This window comes from Cnephaeus nilssonii (assembly GCF_951640355.1).
Source record: "Cnephaeus nilssonii genome assembly, chromosome: 15".
In the NCBI taxonomy this organism is placed as follows: Eukaryota; Metazoa; Chordata; class Mammalia; order Chiroptera; family Vespertilionidae; genus Cnephaeus; species Cnephaeus nilssonii.
Window position 1 is genome coordinate 64,148,598 of NC_137086.1, and position 23,520 is coordinate 64,172,117.

At 39.8% G+C, this 23,520-nt stretch overlaps 1 protein-coding gene across 2 annotated transcripts in view; it reads right to left on the reverse strand.

The window, feature by feature from the left end:
* Positions 1-23,520, reverse strand: part of EIF5B (eukaryotic translation initiation factor 5B) — a 71,527-nt gene that overhangs the window by 16,021 nt on the left and 31,986 nt on the right. Inside the window, exons 10-14 of one of the 2 annotated variants that reach the window (XM_079792368.1) lie at positions 20,819-21,096; positions 5,574-5,681; positions 5,278-5,388; positions 1,792-1,859; positions 816-957 (exon numbers count right to left, since the gene is read on the reverse strand). In XM_079792368.1, the coding sequence (XP_079648494.1) occupies positions 816-957; positions 1,792-1,859; positions 5,278-5,388; positions 5,574-5,681; positions 20,819-21,096 (707 nt within the window). Of the gene's footprint in view, positions 1-815; positions 958-1,791; positions 1,860-5,277; positions 5,389-5,573; positions 5,682-20,818; positions 21,100-23,520 lie in introns of both variants that reach the window. The other variant, XM_079792367.1, reaches the window with a different exon arrangement.

The window sequence follows — 23,520 nt, forward strand, 5'->3', positions numbered from 1 at the left end:
AGCTTAAAATGTAAAAAACTGGTACATCCCTTTGGGAAAAATGTGTCATTCTCTCACAAAGCTGAACATACATAAACCATATGACCCAGCAATTCTTGTGTACAAATGTTCGCAGCTGCTTCATTAATAAGTAACCTAAAATAGGACTAATCCAAATGTCCTTCAATGGGTAAATAAAGTGTGGTATTATTCAGATAATAAAATGTTACTCAGAAATAAAAAGGAACAACCTATGAGATATGCAACAACATGGATAATTCTATAATAACATAAATAATGAAAAATGCCAGAATGAAAAGATTACACATAATTCCTTTAACCTGAATTTCTAGAACAGGCAGACTAGTTTATAGTGGCAGATCAGTCTCTGCTAGGGGTTGGAGAAGGGGCAGACTGACTGTAGAATAACATGAGGGAATGTTCTGGGAATACGGAAATGGTCTATATTCTGAATGGTGGTGGTTATGTGTGCGTGTGTATAAATTTGTCGTTCATTTTGAACTTACCATGAGGAGATTATTACATGAAAGTTATACTAAAATAAAAGAAGCATTTTTAAAATATATATTTATTGGTTTCAGAGAGGACGGGAGAGGGAGAGAGAGATAGAAACATCAATGATGAGACAGAATCATTGATCGGCTGTCTCCTGCACGCCCTCCACTGGGAATCGAGCCTGAAACCCGGGCATGTGCCCTTAACTGGATTCGAACCCAGGACATTTCAGTCCACAGGCCGATGCTCTATCCACTGAGCCAAACCAGCTAAGACAGAAGCATATTTTTACAATTTAATTTTTCAGAAGCAGAGCTTACCTTATTGAGTGCAACAATGAAGGGACATTTTTTAGATTTCAGAAGGTTAATAGATTCAATTGTCTGGGGCTCCAAACCATGCATGATATCAACAACTAAAATGGCAATATCACAAAGAGAGCTGCCTCTGTTTCTCAGATTACTGTTGAAAAGAAGAAAAAAGATGCATAAATAGAAATCTTGAAATAAAATTTTACTTAAAGAAACTTAAAATTTTAATTTCTTTGTAAAACCTAAACAAAAGAACAAAATGAAGTACATGCATTAAATTCAAGTGCCATTCATTAGCCCTTCTCTTTCCAAACACATATCTGACACCAGCTGGAATGAGTTAGTTCCCAAAGTAACTCCAATATTTCTGCCAATTTTACTGATGAAGGTTTTTTTTTGCGCTAAGGAATATGGCCAAGAGGGTACAAGATAAAATTCCACCTGCAATGGGTCTCACAGGAGATAGACCAGGAATGTATTAGGATTTGTTCTTCCAGTAAAAAAGGCTTCTCTCTAAAAATAATGAGTATGTAGCCCTGGCCAGTTTGCTCCAGGGTTATAGTATCAGCCCTTGGACCAAAGGGTCTCTGTTTCAATTCTAGGTCAAGGGCATGTACCTCGGTTGCAGGTTCCCCAGCCCCAGTAGGGGTGAATGCGGGAGGCAACCAATCGATGTGTATCTCTACCCCCCCACCACCCACCTTTCCTTCCTCCCTTTTACTGTCTCTAGAAATCAATGGAAAAATTGTCCTTGGATGAGGATTAAAATAAAATTTAAAAAAAAACAAGTAGCCAAATAAAATCAGTGTGGCACAGAGGAGGATTGGTAGTTATCAGAGATAAGTAGCAAGAGATCTGTAGTAGAAACCACAAATCTCAAAATACTACCCAACGATTCAGGATGAGTCAGACTTCACTGACTGAACTTTCAGACTCAAGGTTTCCAGCAGTTTGCTTGATGACAAAAGACTCAATGTGCTCTTACCTGAAAGACTCATGCCCAGGGGTATCAATAATCAGCATTCCTGGAATCCGTAGGTTCTCTCGGTCAAACTAGAAAAGATGGGGAAGATGGAGAGCTTAGGGAAATCAAAACAATAACAGTGTATTTACAAACAATTAGTTTGCCATGAAAACTTGAAACTATCAACACTTCCTTTTCTAAATGATCTATTTTGAAAACAGTAAGTCAACCAGCAAAGCATAACAGTTAATATTTTCAATAGTATCAAAAGGAGTTTTGCAGAAAAAACAAAAATAAGTAAATATTCCCACCCTGGCTGGTGTTCTCAGTGGTTAGAGCATCATCCCATACATGAAAAGGTGGCAGGTTGCAGGTTCGATTCCCCTTCAGGGTATGTGTGGGGGGCAACTGATAGATATTTCTCAGATAAATGTCTCTCCTTTCCCTTCCTCCCTCTCTAAAAGATCAATGGAAAAAATATCCTCAGGTGAGGATTAACAAACAAATAAAAACCAAAAAAAGGAAGAAAACATTCCCTTTGTTAATATTCTCTGAACAGAGTATAAGCAATAAATGACAGAATGATCATCTGAGAGTGATTATAAAAAGCTGACACGTAAAAAGAAGTTCTCAAAGTCTGGAAAATTTCTCTGGTCCAATTTTAAAGCAATTCTAAACTCTGAAAAATATCCCAAGTATATGTTAAATAAAATGTACCACATCAACCTAAAATAGTAAAGAGTAAATGAAGGGACGAATTACAAGGGGCCTGAGGGACATTCTCTTAAGCCAATAAGTAGCACTGACCAATAAATCTCTCTGACACACACAAAACAGTTTTTACTTTATCTATACTTTTTGACAATCTTCAAATGATTTTTTCAAAATCTTATCTCCTGACCTAGTTTAAAAGAATGAATCAAATATAAAAAATTTCAAATTTGCATCCTGGTGATCCTGAATCAACACTCACTGAGCACCATAATCATTTCCACTTCAGCATCTGGAATACAAACATTTATAACTGTCATATGAACATCCGGAGAACTTTAATGCAGGCCTAATAAAAGTCATGCTCTTCAACTATGTTCCAATATAACATCAGATTTTGTTGTATTGAAAATCAGCAAGCTGGACAAGACGCCTTAATGAGCCAATTAGTTAGGAATCATCTTTATTGCACGCAGGTTCAGAGCAGATGACCTCTGTCAAATTCTAAACACGCAAAGGAGGAAGCATTCTCTTTTTATATCTTTTCAGGTCCTTGTGTAAGTTATTTTTACAGACAATTTGTAACCTTGAGTATATATCATATCTAACAAACACCTGTCATATCTATACAGACAACTTGTAACCTTGAGTACATATCATATCTATACAGACACCTGGCATTAGTATCAGCATACCAGCCCCTAAAGTTTTATCTTTTCTATTATTCAAGCTAAAAAACAAAGTTATATTTTACAGAATAAGAGACTGTCTAAAAATAACAAAGTTGACTTACAGAGCAAGGGACTATCTAAAAATAGCAGAGAATTGCAAACAGCAGTTTCAAGCAGCAGATTTTCCAAAGGAGGGATCACCATATGCTTCAATTTCAAGACCTGGCAACTGGTGGAATAAGCTGTTAAGTGTATTTTGAAAACTGGTGGAATAAATTCCCCAATGACATAGAAATATCAGGTAAAATATAACAAAAGTAAATTACAAATTTGAAAAACTATAATTCAAAAAAACTGTCCTAAACTGAAGACTTTGAAGTGCATACGGAAATGAAAGATGCCGCAACTGGAAAACTGACCCAGAAGCAACACCAAAATGAAAAAAGACCACGTAACTTATAAGAAGATGAAAACCAGCTATGATCAAACCTGAAGGGCAATACTTTATGGGAGAAGAAACTGCAGTAACTTAAGATACTTAAGGAAAGAAAATGTGAACCAAGCATTTTGTATGTAGCCAACTGATGGCCACAAAGTAACTCTTCAATATTCAAAAAACTCAAAGAACATTATTGCCATTATTTCTTCCTTAGGAATCTGCCAGAAAACAAGCTTCATAAAACACAAGCACACAAAACAAACACTGGAGAGACAGACTACACACTAAACTAAGACTAATTAAGGGACAAAGGGAGATGATACTGAAATGTAATAATATATGCTGTGTGTGTCAGTTATTTATTACTTCTCAGTTCTAAATTTACCAATTTGACCTGCTCTGTGACAATGGAACTGGGGAATTATTTGCAAGGTGCAGTTGCAGGTCTGGACAGAATTATATATAAGAAAAGTCTGGAACATTATGCTACACCAGACTGCCTGGATGCAACAAAAGACCAATAAGACTACCAGAATTGTATCAAAGATACTCAGGAGCCAACCACAGGGCAAAGATGGAACTATCTCAGCACAATATAACTGAAATGGATTAAAGCACAGTAAATAAGTTTAAATCCAAGAGTTTATAATACAAAACCAAGCCAAATTGGTCACTATTTTGAACGCTGGTAAAGTATCAGATGCTTATTTTGCCTTTCCTACACATAGTAACAAAGCAGTAGATTAAGCAGAGTTTCTCTACAAGTAATCCAATAAGCATGGGTTGAAGGGACTGGAATATCAACATCCTGCGACCACTAACACAATAAAAGCTAGAGGTAACTTTAGAAAGGGGAAAGAAGACTTTGACTAGAGTGCTTCTGAGGGAACTGGCAAAACTCCGTTCTCCTAACATCGGTGACACAAAGGGTGTCTGCATTAATCATGATTCATTAAGCTTTACATTAATCTTATATGATCTTTATTGTGTTATAGGCAGCATAAGTAGATGAAATATCTCCAGTACAGAGAAAATAAGGAAGGTAAAATACATATATGTAATTAATCTGATATATAATTTGATGGGGGAGGGAATTCAAAAAAATTTTTTTTGTTGTTAATCCTCATCCGAGGATATTTTTCCCATTGATTTTTAGAGAGAGTATGAAAGGGAGGGAGGGCGGGAGAGGGAGAGAGAAGGAGAAACATCATATCAATGTGAGAGAGACACATCGAATAGTTGCCTACCGCACGAGCCCCAACCAGGGCCAAGTATCGAACCTGCAACCCAAGTACGCACGCGCCCTTGACCAGGAATTGAACCTGAGACCCTTCAATGCACAGCCATCGCTCTAACCACTGAGAGATACACTGGCCAGGGCAGAACTCTATTTTGAACCATGGAGATAGGTGGTAAAAATGTTAAAACATGGAGGGGAAGGCTATACTAACTTCAGAATAGTGGTCTCCTGGAGTAAGAGGGAAGGAAATGGAATATGATGGGTCCTATGTTATCTAATGTTTTATTGCTTAAGAAAGATCTGAAGCAAAATAGGACTAAATAGCATACATACTAATTATGAATGGTGAGCATATAGGTCTGTTATACTATTCTGTTATTTTTTTCTCTTTGAAAATAGCTTACATCTTTTTAGAGATTAAAACATATGAGATACAGTCTACTTACATTTTTAATCATCTTAGTCTGTTCATTAATAGCTTCAAGGGGAACATTGGTGGCGCCAATTTGCTGTGTGATACCACCTGCTTCACCATCCTGTACATGTGTGTGACGGAGCTGGGGCAAGACAGCAGATTCAGATTTGTATTTCAAAATGCAAAAGGAAGCAAACGTGATAAGGAAGTGTTAACATATTTATTGTAACGAGAATGCATATATGTGCCATGGTCTGTATTAACTTTTCATAAGGCATCATTCATTTGTTTTAAAAGTTGTATCAATGCATAACAGCACTTTCTTACCTTATCTAGAATTTTTGTCTTCCCTGTGTCCACATGTCCAAGTACACAAATAACAGGGGCTCTCAGTTTTTCCGTATTTACATTTTTACTATGTTCAAGTCGCCGTTTCTAGGAAGGAAAAAAAAATCTCAGAAATAACATTTCAAACCTAATCATTATTTTCCTTTTGCCTTGGCAAGAGAACGCCACAACCTCATTCAAGTTCTTTCCTGATTTAACTACATGTAACTGCATTTTACAAGGTGAGCTTTACAATCTAATTTCCATCACAGTACCTTTGGATAAGAATAAACCTCGTCAGAGTAGCTTTCAGGTTTCAGAGTAGAACTGTTAATATGAATAAGCTTGATGTGAGGTGTTGGCTCAAATTTCGAGACACTTTTGCACATGGCTAACTTAATGGAATAGAATGAACAGAAAAGAAATTGATCTTCCTGTCACATTTACTATACACTACAACCTCTAACTTATGTGGGGGTTATATAAAAAGAGGTATGTTCTTGCATCCTAAATATCTCTTTAGAACTTCAGAGTTCTAAAACCATTTATTTCAAAACTTTGTCCAATGTGCAAACATTATAAAACCTACCAGTTAGAAGTTTACATAAGCCTCCCAATGGCATTTCCTACCTTCCTAATGTGTGACTGGGCATGAGAAAGTCTGTCCTTGAACCACAATGTATTTTCTGCAGCATTTAATTACCTAAACACTTCATTTCTGAGAGCCCAGCACTTCTTTCAAATGATAACCTTTTAAGCACAACAAAGCTGCCACTCAAATGAGGTAAGACTTTCATCTGGACTCTGAAGTATCACTTACAACACTATTTCCATCTAAAAACCATTTTTGTAGGAACTCTTTACTTTCATTTCTACCACTAGACACTGGGATCTTTCTGTAGAAAGTGGAGGAAAAAATTTTAAAATGTCAAAGTGACATGCGAGTATTTACTAACAAAGGAGCTTCACAGTACATACTGCTAGAATGCAAACACTGTGATCTTAGGATTGATTTGGGTGAAAATGCCCCCTTTCCCATACTTGGTGAAGTGTTAAAATTTTCTGAAAAGCAATATAGTATCGATTTTAACCTGGAAATTCTACCTCTCAATATTTGTCCTGAAGCAATGACAGGACAAGTACACAGAGATGCAGGTGTCTAGTAGTGATTGTTCACTGCAGTATCCTATCTAATAAAAGAGTAATATGCAAATTGACCAAACCTCTACTACACCCACAAGCCACACCCACCAGCCAATCAGGAGTGAGTATGCAAATTAACACAACCAAGATGGCTGTGGCCACGGAGTGAGCAGGAGGCTTGGGTTTCTCCGGCAATGGAGGAAGCCAAGCTTCCTGCACACCCTGGCCAGCCCAGGCCTCTGCTCAAGGCTACAAAGTTTCAATTATAGAGGATAAATAAATCCCAACAAAAATGGCGGCATCCACGGAGCTGGAGAGAGCAGGAAGCTTCAGTTGCCCCCGGCGATAGAGGAAGCCAAGCTTCCTGCACACCCTGGCCGGCCCAAATCTCTGCTCAAGGCTACAAAGTTTCAATTATAGAAGTTAAATAAATCCCAGATACCAGAGCCTCCACTTGGGTCACCGGGGGGGGGGGGGGGGGGGGGCGCGGGGGGAGGGGGGAGAATGGCCAGCCTGCAAACCACCACAGACCCCTCGCTCAGGCCACCCCAAGCCCCAAGGGAACCCCCACCCTGATCCAGGACACCCTTCAGGGCAACCCAGCTGGCCCCCACCCGTGCAACAGTGCAGCAGGCCTCTATCCTATCTAATAAAAGAGTAATATGCAAATTGACCATCACTCCAACCCACAAGATGGCTGCCCCCATGTGGTCAAAGATGGCTGCCCCCATGTGGACACAAGATGGCCACCACAAGATGGCCAGCAAGGGAGGGCAGTTGGGAGAGACCAGGCCAGCAGTGGAGGGCAGTTGTGGGTGGTCAGGCCAGCAAGGGAGGGCAGTTGTGGGCAATCAGGCCAGCAGGGGAGGGCAGTTGGGAGGGAACAGTCCTTCAAGGGAGGGCAGTTGTGGGCGATCAAGCCTGCAGGGAAGGGCAGTTAGGGGTGACCAGGCCGGCAGAGGAGGGAAGTTGGGGGCAACCGGGCCTGCAGGGAAGGGCAGTTGCGGGGGGACCCAGGCCTGCAGGGGAGAGCAGTTGGAGGGGTCCAGGCCTGCAGGGGAGGGCAGTTAGGGGCAAACAGGCTGGCAGGGGAACAGTTAGGCATCAATCTGGCTGGCAGGGGAGTGGTTAGGGGGTGATCAGGCTGGCAGGCAGAAGAGGTTAGGGGCAATCAGGAAGGCAGGCAGGCGAGCAGTTGGGAGCCAGCAGTCCTGGATTGTGAGAGGGATGTCCGACTGCCCGTTTAGGCCTAATCCTACCGAGATTGGGCCTAAACGGGCAGTCGGACATCCCTCGAGGGGTCCCAGATTGGAGAGGGTGCAGGCTGGGCTGAGGGACACCCCCCCCCATGCACGAATTTTGTGCACCGGGCCTCTAGTTGTTTATAAGTGAAAATTAGTAACCACTTAATTTATTTGAGGGATTTCTTAAAGAGTGTTCCCCACACCCAGGCTGATGATACCTATCTGGTTGCATAGATTCCTGTTGTAGAGACCCCTATCTACAACGGAACTAATTACTCAGAAGTGTGAGGGGAATTTGAGACAATGATAGTATGTAGCAAGGTTTGAGAACTGTGAAGTTTGTCATGAACTGAAATATATCTCTCCCAAATTCATAGACTTAAGCCCTACCCCCCAAATTTGACTATTTGGAGAGAGGGCCTTAAAGGATGTAATTAAGATTAAATGAGGTCATAAGGGTGGAGCTGTAATCTGATAGGTCTAGTATCCTTGTAAGAGGAAGAGAAATAAAAAATCAATCTCTCTCTGAGTACACTCAGGGGAAAGGCCACATGAGAACGCAGTGCGAGGCAACCGTCTGCAAGCCAGGAAGAGAGCCCTCAACAAGCATGCTGACATTTCGATCTTGAACTTCAAGACTTGAACTTCAAGTCAAGAACTGTCAGGACATAAACTTCTGTTGTCTAAAACGGTGGTCCGTGAGGTCTGAAAGGTTGGTAACCACTGGTTTAAACCACCGGTCTGTGGTATTTTGTTATAGCAGACCAAGCAGATCAATACCAACTTAACACAGAATCCTTCTACAAAATTAAATACTATATGTGGTTTTAAAGGCAGGACTTCTTGAATATGGAATGAGGAACTCGGCAAATCCTCTCCCCAAAAACAAAACTGGATAAAATAGTCAAAACAACCACTTAAGGACTCTAGAAATTGATCAAAGGCAAATAAATTGAGAAACATTTAATTCAAGAAAATCTACTGACCATCAAATCAGTAAGAGCAACAGAAGCCTGTGCAGTTTTAGTCTAGAGCTGCACCCCACTGCTCACCCCCCTGCGCCATAGAGTAGAAGTGGTGTGAGAGAGGGGGGCAGGGAATTCCATGCCTCAGAGCAGGGGTGGGGAACCTTTTCTCTGCCAAGGGCCATTTGGATATTTATAACATCATTAACAGGCCATACAAAATTAGCAACTTGAAAGTTAGCCTGCTATATTTGGTTAAACATTTAATTAACTCATCCTTAATGCCTTGGCAGGGCCAGAGCAAATGATTTCGCAGGCCTTATACAGCCCACGGGCTGGACGTTCCCCATCCCTGCCTTAGAGCATTGTCAAAAATCACAGAGATCTCAGTGGCAAACAAAGAGATAAAACTAAAATCACAACTAGACTAAGGTCTCTATAATGGGGAAGCAAGAGATGTCCTGGAAGATCAGTCAGAAATTTAACAGGGAGGTCTGTGGAAGAAGGCACACAAAAGTAGGCAATGATAAGATCTACCGTATTTTCCGGCGTATAAGACGACTGAGCGTATAAGACGACCCCCAACTTTTCCAGTTAAAATACAGAGTTTGGGATATACCCGCCCTATAAGATGACACCTGGCGTATAAGACGACCCCCGACTTTTGAGAAGATTTTCCTGGGTTAAAACGTCGTCTTATACGCCGGAAAATACGGTACTTATTGCTGGTGGTCCAGAGGCTGTGCTTCTGGGAAAGGCTGACAGCAGAGACCAGAGAGATCCTTAGTGAGTTATCAGTTCCTGACTCAACAACAAGCCTTGCAAATGCATGAAGTAAAATCCAGGGTGAACTAATAAACTGACCAATCATGTGGCTGACAACTAAAATAAGCTAACCTACATGCAAGGCTAAGAAAGCCAGGCTTAACAATAAAAACAAGAATTTTAAAATGAACCAAAAACTGAGAAGAAAGCAAAAGACTTTACAGAATTAGTCCACATGATTTACTAAAAGCAAATAAACAGAAACAGCCAAAATAACCAATTTGTAAGGAGTGAACAGAATTCAGATTTGCTATAATATATTCTCTGAAATGCCCACTTGTCAACAAAAATTTATAAGACATACAAAGAAACAGGGAAATGTGATGTGTGTGTGTGTGTGTGTAATGTTGACCACAGAGGAAAAAGTGGTCAACTGAATCTGGGTCCGAGCGACCCAAATTTTGGACTTGGCAGAAAAAGACTTGAAAGCAACTATTATGAATACGCTCAAAAGACTAAAGAGAACCTGTGTAAAGGCAAAGAATGAATCATCAAAAGAGAGTACTGTACTAAGAAATATCTACACTAATAAAAAAGAAAGATGCAAATTGACCATACCTTCACAACACCCACCAGCCAATGAGGAGTGAGTATGCAAATTAACCCAACAAACATGGTGGGTTGATTTGCATATGCAGGTGCCAAGCGGCCGGGGCGTGACACCTGCCTTCCACACCACCCCAGCCACTCCGGGCCTCTGGGCAGCATGGCAAGGCGGAAAGGCAGCTCAGGGCCGGAGCAAAGTGGCTCCGGGCCGAGCGAAGGCGGTGCCGGCAGCCAGGGGAGGAAGGCCCGTTCTTGCACGAATCTTCGTGCATCGGGCCTCTAGTAAATTATAGGAAAACACATGAAAATTCTGGAATTTAAAAATTCACTAGCAAATTTAAAAATTCACTAGAGTGTCTCAACAGTAGATATAAACTAATGGGGGGCGGGGAGGCAATCAGAGAACTTGAACAGTTAAGAAAAGTGTGTGGGGGTGAAGAAGAACACAGACAGCCTTAACAGACGTGTGGGACACCCTCAAGCAAACAAATGTGCATATAAAATGAGTCCCAGAAGGAGAGGAGACAGAGAAATAGAGAAAAAAGATTTGAATAAATAATGGCAAAAAACTTCCAAATTTTGATGAAAAACATTAATCTACACATCTAAAAAGCTCAATAAATTCCAAGTAGAATAATTACAAAGATATCCACACCAAGACACATCATAATTAAATTGTTAAAAGCCAAAGTCAAAAAGAAAATCCTGACAGCAAGAGAAAAACCACTCACTGTTTATAAGGAAGCTCAAATAAGATTAACTTTTTGCACTCGGATGTCGAGTGTGACTCGACATGGTTAGCATCGGTAGCAGCTCTTTTTATACTCTTTGAATGTATCAATAATTTGAAATATAAAAAAATCCAAATAAATAAGTTTGTATGAAAAGAAACTCCAGTTTTTTATTGTACTGCCGCGCTTTGTAAAATCTGGGGCATTTAAAAAATTAAATCCTGAGTAGAATAAAGGAATTGGGAAAAAAAGCAAGCGAGTGCAAAGGGTTAATAGCTTAATCTTTGTCAGAAACAACACAGGCCAGAAGGCAATGAGATGACATATCAAAGAGCTAAACAGAAGAAAAAAACAAATTGTCAAGCAAAAATTCTGTATGCAGCAATATTATCCTTAAAAAAAGGTGAAGTAAATAAATCCCAAATTTAAAAATAATGAGAAAACTCACTGCTGGAAGATCAGAGTGCTGAAAAATAGAAATACCACAGGAAGTTCATTAGGCTGAAATGAAGCCATACCAGATGGTAACTCAAAGCCAAAGCCACATAAGAAAAAAAGAGCAATGGCAACTGTCATTATATAGTAAATGTAAAAAACAGTAAAAATGTATCTATTTGTTTTCTTCCTTAACTGATTTAAAAGATAACTTCAGCCGAAACCGGTTTGGCTAAGTGGCTAGAGCGTCGGCCTTCGGACTGAAGGGTCCCAGGTTCGATTCCGGTCAGGGGCATGTGCCTTGGTTGCGGGCGCGTCCCCAGTGGGGGGTGTGCGGGAGGCGGCTGATCGATGTTTCTCTCTCATCCATGTTTCTAACTCTCTATCCCTCTAACTTCCTCTCTGTGAAAAATCAATAAAATATATTAAAAATAAATAAATAAATAAATAAATAAATAAAAGATAACTTCACAAAATAATAATTCTAAAATTGTATGGTTGAGCTTGTAATGTACAGAGTGGGGCAAAAGTAGGTTTATAGTTGTATGTAAAACAGTTTATTCTTATATTATTAGTCACTAATTATTATTTTCCATATGAACAATTCTAAGCCTACATTTGTCCCAACCTGTATAAAGATGTAATAAATATCACTAAAGAGCACAAAGGCAAGTTGAAGGAGGGGCTAGAGCTATACTAGAAAAAATGACAGGCAGAAACAATCCATATGAAGAAATGAGGAATACCAGATATGTTAATATTTAGATTAATATTAAGATGCTTTAAATGTATTTTTCTCCTTTCTTCTCTTAATTCCTTTAAAGGATAAATGGTCAAATAAAACATTAATAACACTGTTTTACTGGGTTTAGGACATTTATAAACATAAATACTAAAGGCCTGGTGCACGAATTCATGCACCGGTCGGTCCCTTGGAATGGCCAGCAATTTAGGCCTATGGGGGGCCAGCAGGATGGGGGGAGGGGCCTCGGGAGGTTGACCAGCTGGCCAGAAGGAGGGGTCACGGGAGGTTGGCCAGCCATGGGAGGTTGGCTGTAGGAGCGCACTGACCACCAGGGGGCAGCTACTACATTGAGCATCTGGCCCCTGATGATCAGTGCGCGTCATAGTGACTGGATGACAGGTCCTTCCGGTCATTCAGTCGTAATAGTCGCTTCAGGCTTTTATATATATAGATGTAACAATAACGGTGCAAAGAAAAGTGGAAAGAATGGATCTATATTGGAAAAAAATCTCTGTATTTTACCAGAATTAAACTGCTAATAATCTGAAGTAGGTAAGATACATATTATAATGCCTAAAGCAACCATTACGAAAATAACTTAACCCCTGGCCAGTGTCGCTCAGTGGATTGGGCATGGACCCCTACACCAGGTGGCTGCCGGTTCTGTTACCAGTCAAGAGAACATGCCGGGGTTGCGGGGTCGATCCCCAATAGGGCAATGTTGCACGCTCACATCAGTGTTTCTCTCTCCCTTTGCCTTCCTCTCTCTCTAAAAATCAATATACTATTCTTTTTTGTAAAAAAAAGAAAATAACTTTAAAAAAAAGATAGCAAAACCATACAGTATATTTAAAAAAATAGCCAAAAGGGAGAAAATCCAACCATATTCAAAATAACTTTAAATGTGAATCAATTAAATAGTCATAAAGGCAGATTGTGTGACTAAATAAAACAGCAAGATTCACCTACATGCTGTCATCAAGAGACACTTTAGATTCAAAGCCACAAATAGGTAGAAAGTGGAGAGACTAAAAAAGACCATGCAAATGGTAAATACAAAACAGCTGGATCAGCTATATGAATACCAGACCAGCCCCCCAAAAATGCTATTAAGATATGCAATTTACCAATAAATTTAGGAACTTCAATAACCCACTTTCAAAAAAGAATAGAGCCCTGACTGGTTTGACTCTGTGGATAGAGTGTCAGCCTGAGGACTGAAGGGTCCCAGGATCGATTCCAATCAAGGGCATGTACCTTGGTTGTGGGCATATCCCCAATAGGGGGTGTGTAGGAGGCAGCTGATCGATGTTTCCCTCTCATCAATATTTCTAACTTTCTATTCCCCTCCCTTCCTCTCTGTAAAAAAATCAATAAAATATAATTTTTTTTAAAAAAAGGATAGAAAAACTACACATAAAAAAACTACACATAAAATGAGCAAGTATACAGAAAATTTGAACACCATCATCTACCAAACTGACCTAACTAAACACCAGACCCACCAACAGCAGAATCCACGTTCTTCCTTAGTGCATAAGAAACATTTTCCAGAAGAGACCAAATGCTAAGCCTAAGGGATAAGTCATCTTTAATTATTTTTACATGACAGACACTATACAAAGTGTGTTTTCCAACCACAATAATCAAAATTTAGCATTAACAACAGAAGGAAAATAACGAAATCCACAAACATTTTAAATTATGACAATGTATTTCTAAATAACACCTGGGTGAAGAAGGAAACAGTAAAGGAAGTTAGAAAATATTTTGTACAGAAAAAAACAAAAGTACAACATACCAAAATTTATAGGATTCAGCTAAAGCAGTACGTAGAGGGAAATTTGTATTTTTAAATGTCTATATAGTATTAGGAAAGAAGAAAAGTCTTAAATCAATAATTTCAGTTATCATCCTAAGAAATTAGCAAATGAGAAAACTAAACCAAAACTAAAGGAAGGAAATAATAAAGAAAAAAATTTTTTAAATCAATTAAAGAGAAAACAGAAAAATAGAGAAAATTTAATGACACCAAAAATTGGGTCTTGAAACATCAAAAAGATGGAAAATCTTTAGCTAGACCATGGGGACAAAAGAAAGGAGACACAAATAACCAAAATCAGAATCAACAGAGAGGCACCACTATTGACTTTACAGAAACTTTTAAGGATTGTAGGATACTATGAACAACTTTATGTTCACACTTAAAACACAATACTTATCAGAAAGACAAAAATTACTGAGTATAACAAGTTGAAAAAGGAAATGACAAATAAGTAAAGAAACTGAATTAGTAATCATAAAACCTTCCCATAAAAAGAGCTTTATTAGTAAATTCTACCAAACATTTAAAACTGTAAATAATATAATACCTCACAAACTCTTACAGAAAACAGAGAAGGAACACTTGCCACCTAATCCTAGGAGGCTAATATTAAACTGACACCAAAGCCAGACAAACAATTATATGACAAGAAAACTATTGACAAATATCACTCATGGGTATCACAAAATCCTCAACAAAATATTACAAACCAAATCCAGTAATACATAAAGAGGATTATGTACCAAGATCAAGTAGAATTTGTTCCAGGAATACAAGGTTGGTTTTACATTTGAATACCAATTGATGTACTACATCATAATTAATACTGAGAAGGAAAAACACCATCTCAATAGACAAACAAAAGGCATCCATCACCCATTCAAGAGAGAAAACCTCAACAAACTAGGAAAAGAAAGAATTTCCTCAAATTGATCAAGGGTATTTACCTAACATCACAGTTAACATCATAGTTAATGTTTAAGATCTGAATGCTTTCCTCCCAAAGACTGGAAACAAGGCAAGTATTCTATTCCAACAATGCACTGTTCTAGCCAGGGAAATCAGGCAAGAAAAAGATATAAGCAACAATGAGATTGAAAGTGAAGAATTAAAATTTTCCTTTGATAGGCAACATGACACTAATTAAAGAAAATTCTAAGAATCCTTGAAAAATTATTAGAATAAGAAAAATTAAGTACAGATGCAGGATACAAGATTAATCAACAAAAATCAATTGTATTTAATTACATTAGCAATGAAAATTTTATAAAATAATGACCCTATTCACAATAACAGCAAAAACAATAAAATAGTAACAAATTTAACAAAGTGACAAATTTTTTACTCTGAAAACTAAGTAAAACTGCTAAAAGAAAGTTCAAAAGCTCTAAATAAATGAAGAAACAGCCTAATTCCATGGATTAGAAGATTCAATATTATTAAGATAATTTTCCCTAAAACTGATTTATAAATTCAACACACTCTATGTCAAAATCTGTCTGCTTTTTGCAGAAACTGACAAGCTGACCCTAAAATTTATTTGAAAAAGCAAGTGACCTAGAATAGCCAAAAGAATATTGAAAGAATAGCACTGGAAGATTAAATTTACCAATTTAAAAATCCTGTCTAATAAAACAGAAACATGCAAATGACCGAACATCCCCTACACCCACCAGCCACGCCCACCAGCCAATCAGGAGCGAGTATGCAAATTAACCCAACAAATGTGGCAGCGGCCACAGAGCTAAAGAGAGCAGGAGGCTTGGGTTTCCCCTGGCAATGGAGGAAGCCAAGCTTTCCGCCCGCCCTGGCCTGCCCTGGCCTCCGCTCAAGGCTACAAAGTTTCAATTATAGAAGATAAATAAATCCCAACAAAATGGCGGCAGCCATGGAGCTGGAACCAGCCAGAGGCTTGGGTTGCCCCTGGCGATGGAGGAAGCCAAGCTTTCCGCCCACCCTGGCCTGCCCTGGCCTCCGCTCAAGGCTACAAAGTTTCAATTATAGAAGATAAATAAATCCCACATACCAGGGCCTCCGCTTGGGTAGCCGGGGGGCGTGGCCGGCCTGCAAACCACCACAGGCCCCGTGCCCAGACCGCCCCACACCCCAAGGGAACCCCCACCCTGATCCTAGACACCCTTCAGGGCAAACCAGCTGGCACCGACCTGTGTACCAGGCCTCTAGCCTATCTAATAAAAGAGTAATATGCAAATTGACCATCACTCCAACACACAAGATGGCCAGCAGGGGAAGGCTGTTGGGAGGGACCAGGCCTGCAAGGGAGGGCAGTTGTGGGTGATCAGGCCAAGAGGGGAGAGCAGTTGGGGGGGACCAGGCCTGCAAGGGAGGGCAGTTGGGGGCGATCAAGCCTGCAGGGGAGGGCAGTTAGGGGTGACCAGGCCGGCAGAGGAGGGAAGTTGGGGGCGACCGGCCTGCAGGGAAGGGCAGTTGCGGGGGGACCCAGGCCTGCAGGGGAGAGCAGTTGGGGGGGAACAGGCCTGCAGGGGAGGGCAGTTTAGGGGCAATCGGGCTGGCAGGGGAGCAGTTAAGCATCAATCAGGCTGGCAGGGGAATGGTTAGGGGGTGATCAGGCTGGCAGGCAGAAGCAGTTAGGGGCAATCAGGAAGGCAGGCAGGCGAGCAGTATGGAGCCAGCAGTCCTAGATTCTAAGAGGGATGTCCCAGATTGGAGAGGGTACAGGATGGGCTGAGGGACAACCCCCCTCTCCCCATGCACTAATTTCGTGCACCGGGCCTCTAGTTTACTATAAAAATAAAGTAACCAAGACACTGTGGTATTGGCACAAGAACAAATAAATAGATGAATGAAACAAAACTCAAGATCCAAAAAATAAAACCTCACATTCCCAATCAACTGATTTGTCAAAGATGCCAAAGCAATTCAGTGGATAACCAATGATGTTGATTACTTTCATGAAGAGTGAGTTTAATCCCTTACCTAACATTACAGATAAAGATTACCTTAAAACAAATCATAAAGCTAAAAATATAAGAAACCAGAAGTATAAATTTTTTAGAAGAAAACAGGACAAAATATTTATGACCTTGGGTTAGACAAAGATTTCTTCAATACAACACCAGAAGCAAAAGAAAAATTTGATGAACTAGACGTTATGAAAATTTTTAAATTATGCACTTCAAAAGAACTATTAAAAAACAAAAAGGCAGAGGCCTAGGTGAACTTTCTTTGGTCATCTGGAATCTGTGTTCATCCCACAGCCACCTCCACCATGCTGCTGAAGTTCAGCCCTAGTCGGGTAGTCAGTGCCACATCTGCCCTGGCCCCCAATATTAGCCCGTGGGTCTGTGGGTCTGTCTCCAAAAATGTTGATGATGATATCACCAAAACAATGAAATTGACCATTCAGAACAACAGATAGAACCAGACTGAGATAGTAGTACCTTCTGTCTCTACTCTGATCATCATAGATCTCATAGAACCAAGAAACAGAAAGAAGCAAAACAAACAATAATAATAAAATAGTGGAAATATCACTTTTGATTTTAATTAAAGATTTGATGGTGTGGCTCAGTTGGTTGGGTGTCATCCTGGGCATGGGAGGAGGGGTTGTTCCAGAGCCCATGTCTACAGTACAGGCTCAATCCCCGGTAGGGGACATGCAGGAGGCAGCCTATGATGTGCCACTTTCAAAATGATTTGTTTTTCTCTCTCCTCTCCCTCCCTCCCTCCCTACCTTCCTCTTTTTCCTTCTCTCCCTCTCCCTTCCTTTCTAAAAATCAATAAAGAAAAAGATTATTTAACAACTAATGGGTAAAAACATGAGAAAAAAATAACTCTTGCAATCCTACCTAATAATAGACAAATATGCAAATTGACCATACCTTCGCTATGCCAGTGATTGGCCAGGAGGCGCGGGGGGGGGCGGGACTCGGGGTGGCCGGGGGGGCCGATTGGGCCGGCGGGACGCTGAGCTCGCATCACCAGCGGCGGCTCGAGCTCAGCGTCTGCGCCATGGCTGTGCTGCAGCACAGAAGGGGCCTCTTGGGCAGCGAGCTCACGTCCTGCCGCGGACCATCAAAAGCAGGGGAGCTGGGGCGTGGCGGAGGCTTCCGAAAGGCCTGATGCACCAGCGGACAGGCACCCAGCTCCCCCGCAATCAAAAGCAAAAGCATGGGAGCTGGGTGCCTGTCCACTCAGGAACCAGGCCTTTCAGAAGCCTCCGCCGCGCTGGAGGCTTCTGAAAGGCCTGGTGCACCAGCGATCAAAAGCAAAAGCGTGGGAGCTGGGTGCCTGTCCGCTCAGGCACCAGGCCTTTCAGAAGTCTCCACCGCCCCGGAGGCTTCTGAAAGGCCTGGTGCACCGGCAGACAGGCACCCAGCTCCCCCGTGATCGAAAGCGTGTAGGGGACCCTACACGTGCATGATTGAATCATGCACTGGGCCTCTAGTTCAATAATAAAAAGTCAAATTACAAAATTTAAAAATTTGAATTGACATTTCACCATAAAGGCATAGTAATGGCAAATAGCACATGAAGAAATGCTCAAGATCATGGAAGTGTAATTTAAAACCACAGTAAGACAAACTATTTCACATCCACTAGAATGGCTAAAATTGAAAAGACAAACAATCAAAACTACTAGCGAGAATGTAAAGAAGTTAGAACCCTCAACTGGGATAATCTATAATTGTATAGCCATTATGGAAAATACTTTGGCAGTTAAATAGAAATCTACCATAAGATTCAACAATTTCACTTGTAGGAATATATCCAAAAGAAATAAAAACACATTTTCATGTAAAGACTCATAAGAAAATACGTATAACAATACTATACCATTCTCAATAGCCAAAAAGTCGAAACAACTCAAATGTCCTTTAACTGGTGAATGGACAATAATATATGACATATTTATACAACAAAACACTACTTGGCAATTAAAGGGAACAAAGTACTGATATAACTACCACATGAAGAAACAAAGTGAAAAAGCCAGGCACAAAAGACCACATATTATAGAAGTGAATTTTTATGAAATTTCCAGAAAAGTTATCTATAGAGACAAAGTATATTAGTAGCTGTCTGGGGCTAAGAATGGGGAATGACTGAATTGGCACAAGGAATCTTTTGAAGGTAATGAAAATACTCCAAAGTTAAGGTGTGTTGGTTGCACAACTGTAAATTTACAAAATATCATTGAATTGTACACTTAAAACAGATTAATTTGGTGGTTTGTAAAGCATATCTCAACAAAGCTGCTTAAAAATGTGTTAAGCTCAGAGGTCCATAGCATATTGTTATGTGAAAAAAGGTATATAATCTGGCCACTCAGAGAGAGAGTGTGTGTGTGTGTGTGTGTGTGTGTGTGTGTGTGTGTGTATAATTAGAGGCCCGGTGCATGAATTCGTGCATGGGTGGAGTCCAGCCAGCCTGGCCAGGGAAAGGGGACATGGGCAGTTGGCCAGCCTGCCTACTGGTCAAACTCCTGGTTGAGGGGACAATTTGCATATTAGCCTTTTATTATATAGGCTATACACTGAGTGGCCAGATTATTCACTCAGTGTATATATATTAAAAAAAAAAAAAACTATGAGAGGCGCAGAAGTGAGCTGGTTGCTCTATATTTAAAAATATATATACTAATAAAAGGGTAATATACTAATTAGACTGGACGTCTTCCGGACATCCTTCTGGACAAAGCCATGGTGGCGGGGCAGAGGCGGTTAGAGGTGATCAGGCCGGCAGGGGCAGGTGGTTAGGGGCAATCAGGCCAGCAGGGGAGGGCAGTTAGGGGCGATCAGGCAGGCAGAGGTGGTTAGGGGCGATCAGGCCAGCAGGCAGGTGAGCAGTTAGGAGCCAGTGGTCCTGGATTGTGAGAGGGACATCTGACTGCCAGTTTAGGCCTAATTTCTGCGTTGGCAGTCGGACATCCCCTAAGGGGTCCCCGATTGGAGAGGGTGCAGGCTGGGCTGAGGGGACCACCACCACCACCCCCCCCCCCCACCCCAGTGCACGAATTTCATGCACTGGGCCTCTAATATATATATAAAAATTACCTGGCCAAAAAAATGTCAATAGCGCCGGTGTTAAGAAAGCCCAATTTACAATATTAGCCCTTTTGAAATTCAGAAATGTATACCTATCAAGACTTTACAGAAGAAAACAGCAAAAACTGATATAAACGTATTAAAATTTTTTTAATTATAATTATTCATGAAAAGATAAAGCTAAGCTAGTTTTTAGTCTTAGCCTCTTCAAGCAAACTAAAATAGTTTTTAGTGTGTTGTTTATGCCAAGCTGACATAATTTAAGAAAACTATCTCTTGAAATCTGCTGAATTAAGTAGAAAAAATAGAGTAAGTCTCCTAGGTATGTGCACTTTAATAAAGAGAAGCCTCATTAACCCACCAGATTCAAACTTACGTGATCAGATGCCTCACACTGACTAACTTAAATATGCAACACAGACACTTAACTAATGTTTGTAAGTAGAGGGCATAAGCTCAGAATACCTCTGCATACCTAGAAACCATCACTTGAAGAGCACATTAAAATTCTGAGAACACAAGAAAAGCATGATGAAGCAGTCACTGTTCTGACTTGGGTAAGGGACTGGGGTCTTTTGGTTAGAACAGTGTCAGATCTACTATTGTCTTGACTTACAGAAACTGGATAAAATACTATTCTGTGACTATATTTTTAAAAGTGCTGTTAAATAAAAGCCTCTGTTGTAGAATGCAGTTCTAAGGACCACAGAGGAGGACTGCGGAGGAAAGGAGCAAAGAGAAAGGGAACAATAAATACCTCAATCCTCCGTTTTGCTTTGTCATAAGCTCTTTCTTCTTTAGTTCGATCATCGTCAGAGTCATATTCAGATTCTGAGCTCAATTCTTTACTTGGCTTTTTAACTAATGTTTTCCCCGAATCTTTCTCATCTAACACCTTTTCTTCCTCTTCTTCACCTTCACTGCTTTCACTTTCTTCTTCTTCATCTTCACTCTCTTCTTCTTCCTCTTCTTCCTCTTCCTCCTCCTCCTCCTCTGCCTCAGGGTTTTCTTTTACTTCTATATGCACTGTATTTCCTTCTTTCAGAAAAACAAGAGATTTTATAGTAAATGAAAATTAAAAATGAGATTCCATCAACATAATAGAAACCTTGAAGACAAATAAGGCACATTATATCTTTAATTCCAAACAAGTCTTTGCCCACATGCTACAATAAAGACTGCTGTTTAACAGTGAAAATGTAAAGCATTAATTCATACATAAGCAAATTAAAAAGACATTACTAAGCTAGGATATAAGAGGACAGAAACCCAGGATGACGAACACAATACTTGGTATTTCTCTCCCCTGGGGTTTATGTGCAGAATTCTGGAGAAGTCAGCTCAAAGGCTGAGCAGTGCTTTCTAGCCCCTTAGTGATTAGGGGCATTGGGAATTCAGGCCTACCAAGGATTCAGAGAAGGCAAGGTAGATGAACACTAGATAACATCCTTACTGTGAGGTAAAGCCTGAAAAACTGCACCCTACCAGCAAGGATGAATAGGAATTAAACAGAACCTCCCCCTCATTCTTAGCAGAACACTTCTAGCTTCTCTGAATTCTACATTTGGAATAATTAACTAGTGTTTTATTATTCCCTAGTTCACTACTAGTAGATGTACAAAGACATTTTTTTTGGAGGGTGAAAAAAAAAATCCTTGACCACAAATTATTTTTATACTTTTACAAGTATAATACCTATCCTATATAATAGAGATGATATGCAAATTGACCCTCACGCCCACACAAAAGGTGGCCATCCCCATGTGTTCAAAGATGGCCGGCAGAAGAGGGCAGATGGGGGCAATCGGGCTGGTAAGGGAGTTGTTAGGGGGTGATCAGGCTGGTAGCAGTTGGGAACCAGCAGTCCCGGATTGTAAGAGGGATGTCCCAGATTGGAGAGGGTACAGGCTGGGCTGAGGGACACCCCCCTCCCAGTGCATGAATTTCGTGCACCGGGTCTCTAGTATATTATAAAAATATATAAAAATAAACCACATGAGAAAACAATTCACAGGAGGAAAGCCAGCATACCCAGAGGGCTTCCACTGAAGTCATAAAGCCAAAATTAAAAAATGACTACATTTTTAACATCCAGGGAACAAAAGATAAGATTAAATTTTTTTTTAAATAAAACTATTAGTTAAGTAGAAATTCTAAAACTGAAATATACAGGAGAGAAAAATAGCCCGAGCAGAAAATTAATGAATCAGAAGATAGATCAGAAGAAATAATCTAACCCTGGTGGAGTAGCTCAGCTGGTTAGAGCATCGTCCTGATATGACAAAGTTGTGGGTTCAATCCACAGTCAGAACACATACAAAGTATCAACCAATGAATGCACCAATAAGTGGAACAACAAATCAATATTTCTCTTTCTCTCTTCCTCCCTATCTAAAATCAATAAAAAAAAATTTAAAAAATTTAAAAACGAGCAAACAACTAGAATAAACCACGGAGACTTAGTAAGATGGAAAATACAGTAAAGTGGAAAAAGTAAAATGCAACGATACAGTAACAAGGTCTATCTAGTCATAACTAGAATACCTGAGGGGAAAGAATGGCTCATTACATTGCAAAACTGATAAAAATATAAAACAATACATTTATAAAGCTCTACAGGCAGAATAAATGAGAAGAAATCAACCCTTGCTATATCATAATTAACCTGCTAAAAACCGAAGACACATGAAAAATTTATTTCTGTTGAATCCTCAACAGAAATAATGAAAGCCAAGACAAGTGAGTAATGTTTTCAAAGGGTTAAATAAATAAAATTTTAGCAAAGAACTCCTCACTCAGTATATATACCCTTTAAGAATGAAGTTAAGAAAAATATTTTTTAGAAAAGCAAAAATGGAATGTCTCACTAATAGATTTCTACTAAAGGAAATTCTAAAAGTAGTCCTTCTGGCAGGAAGAAATAACCCCAAATGGAAGGTCAAAGAAGTAGGAAGAAATTAAGCCCAACAAAAAGCTAAGAATTTAGGTAAATTTAAATAAACATTGACTATAAAAAATAATATGGTATTATGGGGTTTAAAATAGAGAATTAAAACAAATGAGAACAATGACATATAAATGGAGAACTGAGTAAATGTTATTCATATATACAGTGGCCTTTGCATTGCCTGGGAAGATGGTAACATTAGACAATGATAGTTCAAAGGTTCATGTTAAAAGTCTCTAGATAACACTAAAAGTAAATGAAAAAGTACACAACTTCCAATAGAAGGAGGAAAACATGCTAATAAAAAGAATCCAACAATCTAAAGTACAGTTAGAAGGAGAGAAGAAACACACAGACAAAACAAATAAGAAGGATTTAGTGAGATAAGTATAAAACCAATATACTGTATTTCATTAATTACAACAAGTGTTAGGTATAAGGGGCTAAGTGCAGTAGGTAAAAAATAAAGACTGACAAACTGGATATAAAACTATTAACCATAGGCTGTTTAA